Consider the following 18,528-nt stretch of genomic DNA (forward strand, 5'->3'; position numbering starts at 1 on the left):
TGCCTAGTTGTGCCTGAATCTGACACAATCCGTGTTTTCATCAGTTAACATATGATATGGATAATAATGTAGATGCCTGGACTACTTATTTTATTAAATATAGTCCAACTGCATTGTTTGACTGAAAGACAATGTGATCACATAACGACTGGGGTACATGCAAATCTCCAGAAAATACTGTCTTTAGGTAATAATAATTATAATGATACAAAATTGTACTCATGTTACCTGATATACTCATAATTGGACCACATTTGGACCCACATGTGAGGCGTAGCGTTTCTTAGAAGATCCAGAACCAACCAATAGCCTACCACATACAGTGTCTTTGTGATGGTAATTTTTTTGTTCAAATATAAAGCCTTACATTACAAAACATTGTAGCCATAACTGTTACAGCACCAGATAGTCCTCAATCTCCCCATTATGTATTCTGTCAGAAATAATTAACCACATTTGGACCGATAGTTGAGGCAGGTTTCCTACAAGGCCCAGAACCAAGCCTGTCATAGCTACTTATAGTTTTTGTGAAGGTCACCACACAACATTTTAACTCTTAAGAGTGGTTCAATTTGTACACATTTCCATATGTACACTGTCACTGTTCCATTTGTACACTCTGTTAGACCTGTAGGGTGCATTGGGAACCCAGAGGGTCCCTGAACCCCACTTTGAGAATCACTGACCAATTGATCTAAACATAAAGCCTTATAAATAAATATACTGTATATACAGTATGTGTGCGTGTGTTTGTTAATTAATGAAAACATGGTTGTGCTTTGTTGTACCTCAGGAAGGGGCATCTCAAGTGGCCTTTAGTTCCTCTATTAAGCACTTTTCCTCCGAGGTGGAAAGACTGGTGACGCTTGGTTAATTAAGCACCAGCTATAATTGCTTTTACAAAACGTATACCTTATCCAATAGTGCTCTAATCTTAACCTCACATTAAAAAATAAAAATAAACCAGACAATAAGGCTTAAAAATAACAGTCTTTATTTTTTAATAAACAAAGGTATAATGATAGTAGTTAATCTGCTGGACTGAAAATAGTTAAAGGGGGGTCATCTGATTGCTGAGGTAAACAACAGTATCTCCTCTGTTTATAAATACCACCTCAACAGTATAAATACATCTAAATCCCTCATTCTTTTAGACATCCAAGCAATATTTCTATTAGCGTGACATTTCAAATTCCTGTAAACCAACAAACCCTCGCATACATACAAACACACTCACAAATACACACGCGCGCGCGCACACACACACACATAAAAGGATGTACATGCCGATAGTGATTGCTTAATGACAACAAACCACCAAAAGTAAGATTAAAAAATAACATATGGAACAGATATTTACAAAAAATTGAATAGATCGTGTAGCCACAAATACATATTTGTGGGTGCAGTTTAGTGCCTAGTTGAGTGGCACTGTATTCATATGGCCAAACAGGCTCAGACTTTTGTTTCATCTTATTTAAATATGTAGCCAAAATATGTAAATTGTGTCCAAAACATCAGAGTCCCAGGGCATTGATTTCAGTTAAAATTTCAAACTCCTTGAAAGGGCGCTTTTCATAGAGCAAAAGAAATATAGAAAAACATGTTTGGATTATTGGTGGCAAGCATTGAAAGATCAATGATCTATACAGAGAATAGGTACATATTTTCAAGCTGTAAAACACAGACATACAGTATATCCTACTTCTCTCACAGTTATAAATGCCCTCCAAAGTTAATACCATTTTTAAAGATAGTTCCTATGATATATGTAATGGTGACAAGCACACAGCAAAATCCTTTAACTGCAGAAATGGACCATTATAGGTCAATCTTTACGCCCTCAGTTAAATTCTGGATTTTGATGCACATCATTCAATGGTCATTTTACAAACATGTGATACAGTGCTATGATTGACAGCTTGGCATAGTGAGTGGCTAGCAAACTAATATATTCCACTTATCAAATGATGGATACTAAAGCTATTCATAAGTTAATCCTAAATGTATGACACGCAATAGCACAGCTATTTAGTTCTGGACGTTTCAGCATCTCATGTTCTAAGTGTCACAGTGATGAGTCATCAAATTCTAATAAAACTTCCAAAGAATATAAAACTATTTCAGCTAAATAGATTAGAATAGATGTGTGACATTTTCCAGCAATAGACCATTAATATTAGTGGTTCACAGACAATAGTAGTGAGTAATTGGTCAAGCTTTTTGAATGTCTATTCCTATCCACACTTTGGTATGTTTCCCTTACAAACAAACGTGGAGACTGTATTCTCTGATGATACAAATGATTGACTAAGAATTGTAGGCACTCTGACAAAAAAAATGTTTGTCTGAAAGTTTATGTAACACTAATGGTGATCTTGGACATGGTTTAAAAATGCTGGATGTGTATGGCAGGTCTCATGATTCCATTTCATCTCCATCAAACACGGGTGGCTCAAAACTTATCACCTCCTCATAGGTTAATCCTGGTGAATGGAAAAGAAGAGTCATCAAATTCAAATATACTGATATGAATTAGGGCTGCAAATATCGATTATTTTCTATCAACTACTTTTTCGGTTTAATCAAATATTAAATAAGTGCGTTTTATTGATCAACAAATCAATACTATAAAAAAAAGATTTAAAAAGAAGTCTGGTTAACCACGAAACATTATTTTATACTTTGTAATTGTACAACAATGTTGTGTAAAAATATTTTTAAAGACTGATCTACAAGCGCACAACGTGTTGTGAGCTTGTAGACCTTCTTTTTTAATTTAAATTCAGGGTCAAAGAATTCCCCACCACTGAGATTTAATTTTCAATCTTGTCCTATAACCATTTTAGATTGTTCTAGGGATGAAACGATTAATAAAACAGAAAATGAATCAACACATTTTTGTAATCAAATAACCTGATGTATCATGTAAAAGTTTATGATGTGCTACCAAAATGTGAATGCTCATCTTTGCTGCATACATTATAAAATTGAAAGCTTTTTTAATACTGTCTGTAAACAGATTAGCATTTTCAAGATCTCTGTCTGAGCATTAAAATGATTTTGTATTCCTTATTTTACCATCATTTTATAGTTTAAATTAATCACAGATTAATCAAATAAAAAACATATTGTATGTCAATAGATCAATCAGTTATAAAAAAATTGTTAGCTTTAGCCATACACTGTACAGGTCGCAATTACACCTACGTTTCCATTCTTCGATCTCCAGCTCGCGGCTCTCGAAGCTCTGATCGTAGGGATCAGCCACAGGCTCGTCATCTGGGTCATGGTATTGGGCGAAATACGGGTGGGCAAGAGCCTCAGCTGCTGTAATCCTCTTGTCTGTGTCCAGAACCAGCATTTTCTCCAGCAGATCCACAGCTAAGCAAAAACAATTGAGTTACCATCATGATGGGTATCATGATCATCATGATTTGCCTAACTCCAGCAAATTTTCAACATGGCTGGTAGGTTAGTCTACTCTACAGGCCACACTTCGGCAGGTAACCAGCCACCATTCAAAGCTCCTGTTCTAGTTTTTAAAAGCTTAACAGCAGGCCAAATGGAAGGTGTGAACAACAAAAAAATCTGTCGAAACCAGTATTTTTGTTACTGATCCATCTTAGACGGGTGGAGCAGCCAACTAGTACACTGGCCTCTTACTCCTCGTGAGTCACACATACCAGAGTTCTATTCCAGCTACGGTCATGCCTTGCACATCTTTCCTCATCTCTCTCTCCCTTACCCCGTCTCTCTCCAATGTCCTGCCTAATGAAGCTACAAAGCCCGATACATACCTGGCTGTTGTTACTCTATGTGAGTTAATGGGGAAGGAGATTGTGCACAATATAAGATATTCTGGGTTCAACAATGGAGTTTTACACCATCTTACATATCTTACACATCTTACACCATGGCCATGTTAGGGCTCAAGTATGACGCAAGACAGCTTAAGTTTAGATTGACTAAATAATTGAAATACTAATGAATTAACTATCAGCCTGCTCTCCTGCACACAGCAATCAAATATAACACAATCAAAATGAGAAAACTAAGCATTGAAAGATAAAGAAGATAGAAGTCTATGAGCAGAGCATTGCTATATCAATTACTGTATGGACAATCTAGACCTACAGTTATTTTGAGAGTGAAAACACACAAAAAATAAAATAACCAGGAAAAACAGAAACTTCCCAAACATTTAAATATATTTAATAACCCTCTCAATAACACTCCGTTCAGAAACCCCCAGTTCTGCTGCCATTACCTTGTGGGTTGGCACCAATGAACACATCAGCAAAATTCCTCTTTGGCATCTGTGGTAAAGAGTTGATGTAGTTCCTGGCCTGGGAAGATATGCAATTCAAAGGTCAACACCCACTAAACACTACTGGTCACCCACATTCACACCAGTCTTTTGTCCCTCTATAACTTTACTGTATGCTATTTTTACATGTGTATGCATAGTAATATACTGTCTCCTGTCTACCCTATGTCTTGAATGTCTTTTCACTGTACAGTATATGAATTACTGTACCATGTATGTTGGTACCGTCACTGACACTCCAACACGTCAATTTATCTCTGAACCAACAACACAAAGATAACTCCCTGTATCCCTATATTAATTTTGTCTTCTTACATATCTTTTCACTCTATTCTGAAAAAAGAAGAAACAAAACAGTGAACCACATGAAAAGTGCTGTTTGGAGATGTAAGAGGACAGACGTTGTGATTGTGCAGACAGAGAACAAGTAATAGAAGAAGGAAGAACCTTATGGACACGTTTTAATGTAGCACGTCGTTAGTAACCAACGTTAACAGGAACTTCAGTGCTAGCATTGATTTTCGGATCTCTATTCACTGACCACATTGTGTAATTGTTGATTCAAAACGCAAAATCTTCTACAGCTCATTGGAGCAAGCATTATAATGCATTTACTACTGTGCTGCTGCTTTAGGCAACGAGTTAGGAGCTACTGGTAGCAATCATGGTTTCAATCACATGCTGCAAGCAGGTCAAATGCCACCCAAATACTTTAAGTGCAATTAAAGTAATAGCAGGCTTGTTCGGTCACTTCTGCAGTTTAATTTAAACGCAACTATGATCCAGTTTTATCATTAAATGTTATAGAATACTCCCTTTGCCTTTATCACTGTTAAATACTTTATGTCTATACAGTTTGAGCTGGCTACCACTCTGTACAGATACAGATATGGGGTAAAGGCTGATGTACGATCGATCGTACATTAGCCTTTACCCCATATCTATCGATTGATATATTTTACAGTTTTCCCCTAAATCCTTCTCACAATTTAGTCATTGCCAATTCCCCATGTGTACCATGGTCCCTGTTTTTCAACTATTCTTTACAGCAGTAAGTTCCACCGGGAGGGAGTAAGGTACACAGAGGTTCAAGCTCTTTCCCCATTGTTCCCTCACCGGCCAACCAATAGGAGTTGCTAGTGCAGCGACAAGGACACTGTTGTCCACCCGCAAACACTGCCATTGTGTTCGTTGGAGCACCCAGCCAAGCCGAAGGGTGGGACTGAACCCGGATCTTTAAATCTACGGCACCCGGCATACACCCCAATTAAGAATTATTTTCAGCTACAAATACTAGTTTTTGTTGTACAATTGTTCGACAAAGTATACATTAGCCTTTGTGCGCTGAAGTGCTTCATAAGCCCAGGTATAAAGCGTAACACAGGAGGGTTGTAGTCCCGCCCCACTCTGCGGGTCTGGTCCACTCCAATCTAAAGAAAGCAACTATTGGGATCCTGCTCACCTCATGGCTGGGCATCCTGCTTATTAGAGATGCAGGAGGTGTTCCTGTCAGGCGCATTATCTGCTGAAGCTGGTTTATATCTATAAGGCTTGGGTCAAGGGGAGTATAGCGATACAGCAGAGTTGGTTAACAAGCGTGAGGCTTTGATCCTTTAGTTGGCCTATAAAGCTTTGTGTGAAAAGAAACTCCAGTGTGGAAGCATTGTGTGAAAAGGCATGAAGAGAGACAGGTTAGGACTTGGCAGAGGAGTAGAGAACACAATTACATGCTTTATAAAAGAAGTGTACTGTCAATCAGTAGACAAGAAAACCCAAGTTAATCAACTATGGCACATTTATCAAAGGGAAAGTGTCATCCAATTCACTCAAAGTGGAAACCAGGTGTTGAGGATTTTACACAAATTCACAGAGTCGAAGGCAAGGGTGCAAAGCATGCTGAAAATGTGTTAGCAGATAATTACAAATTGATGCACAACACACAGCATGGCATGTAGGCAAATTAGGAAGAACAAGACCTTGCACAGTTTTGTGAACTCACAGACTCTGAAGATATTTTCATCAAGAGCTCTGGCCCTGGCGTTCCAACGAGGAGCATGATTAGCTTCAACTGATCAATGTCTACCAGCACGGTAAAGGAAGATGAGATGCTGGATAAGGGAGACCTTGGACCTGATCCATTACTAGTCTGTATCTTCCTTGTGAAACCAACATTACTTTCAACAATACACTATTATAGTCCACTCACAAGATGCGACATAGAACAAAGGGTCTTTATATTTACATCAATACATCATAATTGAGTGGTTGAAATAATCAGTGGAGGCAGCCTGTATTCTCCGTTAACAGCTTAAATTAGAAAAAAAAATGAGAAAAGATGGTGGACAGTCCTGTTGTACATATGTAAAGGCTTAACTGTTAGTCTGAACACACTGGCAGATGTAGAAAGCCTAAACAATGAGGCCAAATACGCTCTGCAGATTATGTGCTAAGACAAAATGTCATGTAGGCGGAGAAGGGAGCCGAGCCAAGGATGCATACTACTGACAGAGTTCAAACAAACCAGAGGAAAACGCCACAGCAAAGGGTGCTGCACCGGAGGCAAATACAGCAACATGTTCTTGTTGTTTCATGTTGATAGGAATATAAGGACATCTCAGGCTGCTTCAAGTTGAATGAGTGAAGCAGAAAGTCAGTGGAAAGCATTGGAGGCAGAAAGCTGGAATAAAGAATTCCAGATAGAAGAACAGAAGACATGTTGGGAGATTGAGGCAGGGGAGCAGACAGTTATTTGTAGGCATTATGGGCTTTTTTAGACAGGTGGCCATGGCTGCCAGTGGACTCGTAACCTTTCCTTGGGTCACTCTCAGCGTGCCATGTGAGACAAACAAAAAACGCCAAACACTGTACGTGGTCACCATGGAGACAGCTGCAACAGCCGTCAAACCATTATCTATGCCTTAGTAAAAGCGGTTATAAACAGGGTATCTGCAGGTTTAGCCATGTCAGATTTAAAACCTTTTTATGACTCTTTTTGTACCACTCAGTTTCAATAACAAAAAAAGCCCACGATGACACCAACAACTCAGATTTTTTTGTACCAATACATAAATGATTAAATATGGGTTCCCTTGCGATACTTTTCTCTTATGGTAGTAGTTGTTGGCAAATCTGGCAAAAAAAATGGCAAATGTAAAAAAAAAGAGGCCTATAATTAAACAACACTTCATTACTAGGCGTTCTATAAAACTTTCAAGCAGACAGACAGAAATGTGTGTACTGTCACTTTAAAAGCCAGAGTTTTACTTAATCGTACGATGGTATTGCACACCACAAATAGCGTGGATGTATAAGCTTACAACGTGTCACTCCGCTCCTCGTTGTGAGCTTGTAGATCGCCAATTTCCGCAAGCTTAGCACAGCTCAAACGGCATGCTATGGTTGTAAATAAATGCAGTATTTAGCGTTATTTATCAGTTAAGAGACATTTGAGACAAAAAAAAATCACGGGGCGAGCCGCGATTGGAGTATCCACCATTATTCAATTGGAGTAGATCCAGTTGTTTGTCAGGAATAAAAAAAATAATGCAAAAAGTGTTATTTAATGTGCGTCAATGAAATCTTTTGTTATGCTATTGCTTAATACTGGCTTGCCATTATATCAATGTTAATTGACGCTCATTAGTCCAGATACCCATAATCATTTACAGGTCAAAACATCTATTGTTTATGAAGTACCAGGAATGCCAGGAACAGACCACATCCAGTCGATTTATCACCTGAATAGATTGTATTGCTAATTCTAACTGATGTCCTCTGACAATTGTACATGATAACAGTCATGTGTCTGGCTTTTTTAAAGACAAATGTAAGCCTTTCTTTTAATTGGAGTTCTTTTTAAAGCCTTATTTTGACATAAGTTTATTTATAACTTTTTAATAATGTAATACTCCCACGGACACCCTGTATAAAGTTCAGGGAAACCACACACTGTGAGAAATCTTTTTCCCCCTAAATTTTAAAAGTCCAATGACAGCACACTGGTAAGGCGGGGCTGAACAGACAGACAGTTGGGCTAGCGTATGCGTGAGACTAACACAAATGCAATACCTGCCTTCTGCACTGCTAGCAAGTCCACCTGCTCACCTCTCACTGAAAATGAATGACGTCTGGGCAGCACTAACCAGCTCGTTTGAGTTAACACTAAATCAGCCATATCAAATCAGTTGTTGCGATTGTACTTGCCAATAAAAGCTCTCCCATAAAAGCATCATAAATCAGTGCTTCCATAGCTGTGTCAAAGTGTGCTTACCCCTTGTTATTTGGTAGGTGCATTGTGCACCAGACCTACCATAAGAGCTTAGGAGGTGAACAGGTATTGATATGGCCTCCTCAAATGAACAGAGGCTCCTGCTTAAACATTCATTTGCAGAAACCACAAAGGGGTGAATCCCAGTGAAAAGGATACGGTCTGTGCCAGGAAATAGAGTCCTTCCAGTGAGAAGTTCCGCCATTATACACCCCACTGACCAAATGTCCACTGAAACAGAGAGAAGGAAACACAAACATAACATTTTATGTCTGCAATAAACAGCATTTTATCATAACATATAATAGAAAGTTACTGATCAACGCCACAGATATCAGCAGCTACAGAAACAAAGTTACATGCAAACTGGGCCTCTCTTCATAGTGTTGGCTTCTTTTTCCTGGTCATTTTCATGGAAAGAATGTGAGGCTGCATGTTGCCAGCAGCACTGAGAGGTTGGTATGTTGGTACTACAAGTGAGCATTCTGACTTTTAGAAACAGAGTGCAGCGTAGCTCCAAAGTCCATGACTTGCATCTCCACCACGCCTCTGTTTACCACTATTAATTTGTTTAAAAATAGAATGCCACCAAATGGATAGAGGCTAAGCAGTTGTACATTTGGGCTGATTATTTTCGTAGAGATTATTCCATCGATTCCTTTTTTGATTAGTTGAATAAAGAAGAGCGTTTTTTTTAACATATTGTTTTTTTTATGTATATCAACAAATCGATGAACCACTTAAGCCCTATTTTATATGGTGGCAAAAATAGTGAAAAAAGAATATCTACAAGTTCTCAACGCATCACAGTACAACGCGTTGTAAGCTTGTAGATTGGCTTTTTTTCATAATATATTTTTTTGTTTTATTCTGATTACTGTTGCACCCCTAAAGCAGTAAATATCCCTCTACCTGTCATGTTGTAATGCATCCAGTTCAACATGATCTCTGGAGCCCTGTACCAGCGAGTGGCTACATAGCCAGTCATCTCATCATCTGTATGCCGTGCCAAACCAAAGTCCAGGATCTGAGAAGACAACAATAGAAGAAAAAAACGTTGGTTACACACAGCTCAAGACCATTTCTAAAAGCCCTGCTAGCTCCCTCTAGAGACTGTGCTGCTCCTTACACCAAACCACACCAAATGCCAAATGGCATTACCATCCTTAACTCATTCACTGCCAGGAATTAATTAATTAATTCATCCGTCTTCGGTCCCCTTGCCAGCAAAAACGGCAATTTTACTGTACCTTTGAAAAATCATGGAATATTCTCTGTGACCTCCGTCCTCACAGAGATCGTCTCATTACAAGCACGGGGTCCCGTAGTATAAGGGGAAAATAATTGGCCGGACACGATCCTCCATTTCAGAGCTATGGCCGAATGTGGATTGTTTTTTGAAAAACAGCAGAAAAACAACAGGAACTCGAGTAAAATTGACTTTTATAAATCCTTTAACTTGAAAGGTGCCTAGGATTTTTTTGTTGTGATCACGTGCTTTCTGGGTGTACTCTTCTTCGGTGGTGCTTGGATCATTCACATTCACAGCGCCCCGCCCCCCTCCCCACCACCAAGAGGAGGGGATGGCATACATTGTATTCATTGAGGGTGGCGCAAGAGGAAAAGCCATGGGGTCACCAAAATCATTAGGGTTCGATTGGATTCTGATATGTCTTGTACGCAAAGTTGATATTTTGGCAAGAATACGGCATCAATCACTAAGGAAAGAGGGAGAGGGTGAGGGAGGGAGAGTGACAGGGGACAGGAGGGTGAGAGGGAGGAGGGAGAATGGGAGAGAGAGACTATTTCACCCACACAATAATCCAACTCAGTACTTTTCTCACCTTCAGTTCACAGTCCTCATTCACAGCCAGGTTGCTAGGTTTCAGGTCCTAGAAGAAGAAAATGTGGCAGTTAATTATGATGTGATGAGATGTGAATATAAGCATTTAAAAAAAAAACATATGAATGTGTATGAATGAGCATCGTACAAATATGATGGCATCAACTATGGCCACCTCTTTTGATGCTCCCCATCACCAACCTCACAGCTTTTTGTTTATTTTACTGGTTTCTTTTGTATCATTTTCACCACTAATGTACCAAGCTACAGTACTTGACGTTGCGCTATGACAGATACAAGTTGTCGGACATGTAATATGTGACCCACATATCGACATGGTAATGGTTTTTACAACCGTTTTGAGTTATTAACACCAACCATCCTGGAGGAGCCCCCCCCCACATCCGGCTAACACGACCATCACCGAGGCCGATGTAACACCCGCAAAGTGCATCGGGCCAGACGGCAGGTGATTAGAGAATAAACAGCAGACTAGCACGTTAACGGACATATGGAAGCTCTCCCTTTCCCGGTGTGTAGTCCCCTCAATTAATCAACTATTGTTCCATTGCCAAAGGAAGACCAAGGAGCTAGAGGAGGGAGGCTGGACTCCATCACCATCAACAAGTCTGCTGTAGAGAATGTCCGCAGCTTCAAAAGTATCAGTAAGCTTAAGACGTTCGGTATGGGGTCCAAGATCCTACAGAACATCTACAGTGGCACCATTGAGAGCATCGTGACTGGATATGTAACTCCCTGGCATGGGAATTGCACTGCGCTCAACTGCAAAGTGCTGCAGAGACTAGTGCACCACTCTCTGCAGATGCTCTAGGACAGCCTAGAGCATAAGTGGATCTGAGTTTCCCTCTATCCAGGATATATACAACAGACACTCGGACAGTATATCAGCAAACACACACACAATACACATTATAAAGGCAGGACCAATTGGGGATGTCAACAGCTCACCACTTATCCATTGAGTAACAAATAACCAAATATGCTTATTGGGTTTTTTGTACAATAAATACATGATCAGAGCAAGAGCAAAGGAAAATGAAATGCACAAAGCATAGCTTTGTTTTGGACAAGAAGGACAAGCATGTAAACTTTGCAAACCATGCTCAAATACAACAGCAGCTCGAACAACATGCTAAATCACATAAATTACAAGCACCCATGCGTCCAAGCAGTACATTACGCACAGATGGGGATGCAAGAATTATGCGATGCGGCTGCTCCTCAGACACAACTATGTTACTTCTGAGAAAAATGGACCAGTAAACTAGTGGAGACGGGAGAGAGTAACTTCAAAGATTTCCCCATCCCCTGGAAACAAAACCATTGTAAATGTGGAACATTAACCGCCTCCATTTCCCCCAACTGCCTACGTACAAGATGCTGTCTATGTTTACTAGGATGTCTGTATCCTCTGCATGAAGCAGCGGTTGTGGGCAGCAGAACCGTAGGCTCAACAAACGGCCCTCTACATTGACAGTGACACCTGAACACGCTGACATGTTAATCTTCCGTAATAAACCAACAAGCAGCCAATAGACAAGGGTCGAGTCAAGCTGTGTAGGCTAGGCTGCATAACGCATTTGAGCTGTGCAGATTATGACACAATTATCATTATTAAAGCAGCTGAACAAAAATGCCTACCAGTCTGTTAAATGTTCATTCTGAGTACACACATTTTTCATTTCGGGTTGGGGACGTGGGTCATCATAACATTATTTCAGCCTTAGGCTACACGTTAATAAAATATATTGTTTAATCCTGTTAAAAATCTTTTCCTTTTTTTCCCTGTATTGTCGAGGAGGCAAAACCCAATATTTTTACTGTAATACCTGTATAACTAGACGTAAGCATACCAATTGATTTTTTTAATTGAAAATGATAGTGTTTACACAGTGCAAAATAAAGACCATGTTTTTTACTTCCCTCTTTCCCATACAGTGTTTGTACAAGGCCTGGCCCTGACTCCGTCATGTGGAAGAGCCCATAAAGCAATACAAGATGACACACTGTTTTCAAAATGGGTCAGAGACAAACTGAACGTTTTCCATTTCAGAGATGAATCATAGCAGACAAAACAAAACAAGGCACTTACTCTGTGAATGATGTCTGCTGAGTGGATATACTGAAACAAAAGAAGGAGAAAAACTGCATTAAAACCACATTAACATCATCAATTAGGAGTTGCATTGGTCTAGCACCAGATACAAATTTGTAATCAGTTTGTACTAGCAGTGCAATGTATAGAACATTCATCCAGCCGTTAAGTTAGTCCAATGTTGATACAACTGACTAAGCATAACATGCCTTTGGTATTAATGCATTTCATTACAACATGCTTCACCTTTAACCCCCGAAGGATCTGGTAGATCAGAAACTGAACATGGTCATCTGTGAGTTTCTGACACTTGACTATGTTGTTGAGATCAGCACCCATTAGATGAGTCACAAGATACCTGCCAATCACAAAGTAGAACTGTTAGAAACACTTCTACGGGGAGAGCCAGTACCAGTAGTGACTATACAGTGTGTCAGCAACGTAGTTTCAGCAGCCCTGGCTCAATTCCAGCAGGAGATAGACCTGTGTTGCATATCTTATCTAATTCCATATTCTGTCAAATATAAAGCAAAGAACAACTTTAAAATAATCATTAATAAAAACACACACACTTATATTATATACAGTATATATATATATATATATATATATATCTTTGGAGAGTCCTTTGTACCCAGGGCACAAATTTTGCATGTGTCTCTGTGAACTCTGAGTTCAAACCGGTTAAACGGCTGCTTCTCCTAATTTACACTCCTCTCCAGAGGCCACAATAGGCCAACCCCTTCACAAATGGAATGTCATTAAACACCCCACATACATAAGTGGCCCAACACCAGTAATTCAAAACCAATGCCACCATCACAGTTTAAAAAGCCCAAACAGTGGCAAGCACTTCTGATGCCGGTCATGAACAGGAGGCTTCAGTGCAGTTTGCAGCCAAACTACACACAGGCATGTGTCCGCTTCACCAGCCTGCTGCTCAACAGTTACATGAATGCTCTTCTATTCTCACACTGCAGTGAGTGAGTGCTTAAAATAGTTCCCGGTTGAGCTTGAACTTGTCCTCATTACCCCTCTTCTCCCTGACATAAGAAGTCAGCAGCGGTGGAGCACATGCACTCTGCAGAGTTCACCAGGCACGGAAAAATATATATATAAATAGGGAAGCCTCATACAATTTGATCTATGGAACTCTCTCCTATAGAAACAGGAGTAGAGCACAGAAGAGCCTCGCCAAAGCAGTGTGAGTCAGTCTGCATATTTTTAGAGCTGAAGGGAACCACAGATCCAGCACGGATTTTTCCTGGATAGCACCGCATGAGGAACCTTTGCACTGTTCTAGTAGACGTGTGTACTGTCTGTGCACACATACAGTAGAAATGCATGGACAGAAAATAGCAGACCATAAAGGCTCCCACCGCTGAGTCCATGTTAATGTCCATTATGCTGTGTGCAGCAATGGGAAAATCTCAATTACACTGCAGGCATTTCTTTCCACATTGCCTTCTTTCTCTCACACCCCAACCACACAATCAGCCACACGCACACAGCCGCATGCTTGCAGAGACTCAGCCTATATGGGTTAGTGACCTTGCATAGCCCGCTGTCCTCAGCTGCATGATGTTAAGTAGGACAGTGAAGTAACTTCAGAGGGCAGTACACTGTTCAGATGGTAAACAAGGAAAGAAAATGATTGGCCAACATCCTCCTTATACAATATAACGCGCCATATGCTTAAGATGGAAAACCCTCATCAGCCATGGTATCACTTCCTACAACAGCTATTGCCATTGTGAAACGTACACACTAGACATGTACTGTACAGTAGATGAGCAGCACAACACACATTGCTTTGGTGCAGGAGGTGTGAACCCCCACTGCAGGCCCAGGCGTGAGCGCCTGACGCGCTCACTCTGGCATCCACACACGCAGCAGAGCAAGCAGCGTAAACCAGTCAGAACTCTGAGTCATAAGACAGTTGCTTCCTTTTTCCTATGCCTTTCAATGTCAACAAACAATATCTACCAGGTTGCCAGCTCGTTTGCTTTATTATGTTATATTATACAAAGCCAGGAACATGGACCAAGGAACAAGGAAGGAAAGCCAGTGGTGAAACTACTGTTGTAGCTGTGAGAGACTGAATCACTTAACAGATTCTAAGAAACATTCCACTGCATTTAGTTGACTGGCTGACCTCCAGGTGTTTCCCAAGCACAGCCTGCCCTGTACTGTGTCCTGGACAGAAAGTACGGACACTACAATATTGAATGCTGCTGTTCCACTAAAAAGGACTGCTAGGTGGAACCCTCACCCTGACTCCACAGACATGTTGATAGTATCTAAGGGGGAGGAATAGGGTCATAATATTTAAAGCATGTTCAACTTACACATCATTGAACTCCTCCAGAGAGGTTGCAGGGGAGAAGACGTCGAGAAGACCAATCACCTGCAATAGCAATGAGAAAAAAAGTACAGTCAACAATGCAAAGAACAGAGGCACTGGGCCATGCACCAGCAGCAGCACCATTTTAAATAAACACCAATTTGTTCCAACACAGAGACTCTGGGGGCGTTATATACACAGTTATCAGCCAACAACTAGTTTCCATTGTTGATCTGTTTTCAAGGCTAATAGGTTTTAGCCTCCCTAGAGCCATATCTTGCAGTTAATGACACAACATTTGCAAAGAAAGTGAAAGACTCACATTCTCGTGTTTCATGTGCTTCAGAAGTCGCAGCTCTCGATATGTTCTCTTGGCATGGATGATGGACTGAAACGGCCGGGAGAGTTTCTTCACAGCTATCTTCATGCCAGTTTTATCATCATATGAGGAACTGTTTAAAACAAGAGGGGTAAAAGCATTTAGATATAAAAAGTATGTATCAGACACACCTATCCCAGGAATACTGTAGAAGTGAAACTGAAAGTCTGAGGGCATAGACGAAGAGGAGGAGATGCTCTGACAGGATTAGATTGCAGGCCATCTGGGGTCCAACTTCTCTGGAGACACAATATTATTTTTTAAACGGATAAGCCAAAAACAAAACGAAAAAAATGCCCATCAACACATCTACTCAGCACAGCACTGCACACCTTTATGAATAAACCAAGGTTATCATTTTAAGACGGATGAGAAAACCCTGTTTCAAATAGCTCACTGTGGGCTGAGGTGGCTATTCAAACCACGTCAAGTGCTGCAAGATGTGCTGAAGGCCGGGGAAAGGGTGGACATCAGCAGAAAATGTAATTTCTCAGCACATTCAGGCCAACCTTGCCTGCCTGGATTCCATCAGAGAGACTTGAGGGAGAACTGTCTCTCTTGCACTTCCTCCTGCTCGGGAATCTCTGCCAGCCTAACCACAGCCATGGGCAGTCGGCCACTACATTATACAGATACCTACTGCTCTGCAACTCACACAATTCAGTCAGTTCCTCTCTAAGCCTAAGAGGAACTGTGTTTCTCCTCAAGGGCCTAAAGCGAGTAAGTGATATAAAGTATTGTCTGCACGCGAGATAAAGCATATGACCAAAATACTGGGTAGTGGGTACATCTCCTCTTAATTAATTTCTAATTAGTACCATTTGTACCAGTGAATAGAAATCTAAAGAATGAAAATGCCTCCTGTGCACTCCAATACCGATTTGTTGAGGCTGAATGAGGAAGCGAGGCCTGCATAGAGTGAGCTGAGCGCTGACCTTAACCCTATCAAACACCTTTGGAATGAATTGGAATGCCAAATACGAGCCAGGCCTAATCGCCCAACATGAAGTATCTGACCTCACTAATGGTCTTGTAGCTGGATGAAGCAAATTAGTAAACAGATATCAGGTTCATTTGTAGACCTGGCATCCTATAGAGTGTATGGTTTGTGTATACAAATGTACAGATTATTGATTATTTTTATATTATACTGTTAAACTGTTTAGACTGATAGGTTTTTGGTTTACCTGCTATGACCCTAGATTACTAGATTGCTATTGCAAAGTATTTTACTACCTCATGTTTTCCTTGGTTACTGTAAATCTGCTAAATGCCTAAATTGTAAATTGCGTAACTAGTGAAAAGCTATCCCAGAATAGTGGAGAAAGTAGCAAAGGAGACTCCACAATACCATTCAGCTACAAGATCATTAATGTGGTCAGTCAGACACTGATAGAAAGGGTGTCAACTGACTTTTGGTCATAGTGTGTGTGTATATGTGTGTGTGTGTGTGTGTGTGTGTGTGTGTGTGTGTGTGTGTGTGTGTGTGTGTGTGTGTGTGTGTGTGTGTGTGTGTGTGTGTGTGTGTGTGACACACACACACACACACACACACACACACACGTGTGTGTGGAACTATCTAATGGCACACTTATGAAGAGCATCACTATAAATGCATCATTACATGATTATAAAAGAAATGGTCTGGCGGTACACTAATTTGAAAGCCTGGTTCCACCATGACTGGATGGCATAAACACAACAGCATTAAGTCAAATGTTCTGCTTAAAAACATATATATAATATGGCCAATGCACTGCTGCACTGGCAGTAATCTGACCAGCAACAGATTATCCTATTGCCTAGCAACAGCACAGCTGTCCACTTTCCAGTGCAAAACAAACATCTGTCAACTAAGTCAATAACAACGCTGTGTTCTGCACAAGAGCATCACAAATACAACATTCATGTATCTGTGTATTGTAAATTAATGTAATATTGTCAAAAATGCAAACTCCTTAATCAAAATCTCATATGATCATCTCTGCCCATATTAAAGCCTGTAGGAAAATTAAATTACACTTATGCATTATGCCAATTCGTGTAATTACACATCTGCAACAATAGAGAAAATATCTAATGTTGATATTCCAATTTCCTGCATTGTCCTTTATGCATGTTTTTTTGCCAAACGTCTGCACTGAAACCCACCACAAATCAGTCAGCTCCGCAGCATCCTCCAAAATAATGAATGTTTCTAGGTTTGTGCGTGGTTGTGTGTGCACATGCAGGGCTTACAAAAAAAGTAACTGGGGTGGTCATCAACTGGCATAAATTGTTTATAGAACGTCGTAAAAGTAACCTTTTATGAGGACAACATAAGCCATGACTGACAGTATGCCAAATAAAGAAGCGCCTACACATGACCAGAAATGGGTAACACTTGTACAATCTCTGTTGTACAGTTTGTCTAGCTGATTGGTATCAATTCACTACGGTTTCCCACACGGTTGTTAGTCAGACTAAGGTTGGATGTTGTTACAAAAAGAAAGGAACAGCACAGAGTCATGTGTGCACGTTCACAATCACATCGTGGTTCCACCTTGCTAGCTAACGTTAGCTAATAGGTGGTGGTAACGTTAGAACGGGAAAGCTAACTTTTTTAGCATCTGCAGGATATAGGCCTCGTCTAAAATGAATGGAGCAACTAGTCGGGCAAGCTTAAGATCTACGCATAGTTACACACATAAATAAAACAAATAAGCCCTTACCACACAGATCCGTAGGCCCCAGAGCCGACAGGAGACAGGTTCTGGTACCGCTCAGGAACCTCCCAGACGGTCTTGTTGACCTCCTGTCGGTAGAACTTGGGTCTCTCTTTCTGCGACATTCCTGCAGAAGAGCTACAGCTCGCGAAGTTGAGTGACTTCTGCTTTCCTTTTTGCTAAAAGGTGGGTTGCTCAATGCTACTAGTTGGAGCCGTTGCAACCTATTAAAGTACGCTAGTGGATGACCGATGATTTCTTGCCGTTTACGGTATCTCTGTTTATGCTGTTTACCCCTGATCAAGAAAGCGGTTGCAGAACAGTTTGCATGCACGCTTTAAAGTTAAAACGCTCTTCTTCAGTCTGTCTGTGTCCTGGGTCCTACTGGTCAGCGTTGCCAGGTTTTGTGAGAGAAACAAGTAACCAGGTCTATGAAAACAATCCCAAAAGAAGCGACTATTATGCATCAGCTATTAGCAAATCTACAAGTTCAAGTACAACGCGTTGTGAGCTTGTAGATCTACTATTTAAAAAACATAAAAAG

General features: G+C 40.5%; 1 protein-coding gene across 2 annotated transcripts; it reads right to left on the reverse strand.

Moving 5' to 3' along the window:
• Positions 1-977: 977 nt before the first annotated feature.
• On the reverse strand, positions 978-18,376 carry mapk14a (mitogen-activated protein kinase 14a). 2 transcript variants are annotated; one of them, XM_084068289.1, is made up of 12 exons: positions 17,991-18,376; positions 15,223-15,352; positions 14,905-14,963; positions 12,803-12,914; positions 12,554-12,583; positions 10,442-10,489; positions 9,510-9,624; positions 8,757-8,828; positions 5,793-5,872; positions 4,271-4,349; positions 3,211-3,384; positions 978-2,486 (listed from the first exon to the last, which is right to left on the reverse strand). In XM_084068289.1, the coding sequence occupies exons 1-12, from the start codon at positions 18,107-18,109 to the stop codon at positions 2,419-2,421; spliced, it is 1,086 nt and encodes a 361-aa protein (XP_083924415.1). In that variant the 5' UTR covers positions 18,110-18,376; the 3' UTR covers positions 978-2,418. The 2 variants fall into 2 exon arrangements, with proteins under 2 accessions (XP_083924415.1, XP_083924414.1); XM_084068288.1 differs by lacking the exon at positions 5,793-5,872 and adding an exon at positions 6,330-6,409.
• Between the last annotated feature and the right edge of the window lie 152 nt (positions 18,377-18,528).

Source organism: Gymnoscopelus microlampas, assembly GCF_963454915.1.
Source record: "Gymnoscopelus microlampas genome assembly, chromosome: 10".
NCBI lineage: Eukaryota > Metazoa > Chordata > Actinopteri > Myctophiformes > Myctophidae > Gymnoscopelus > Gymnoscopelus microlampas.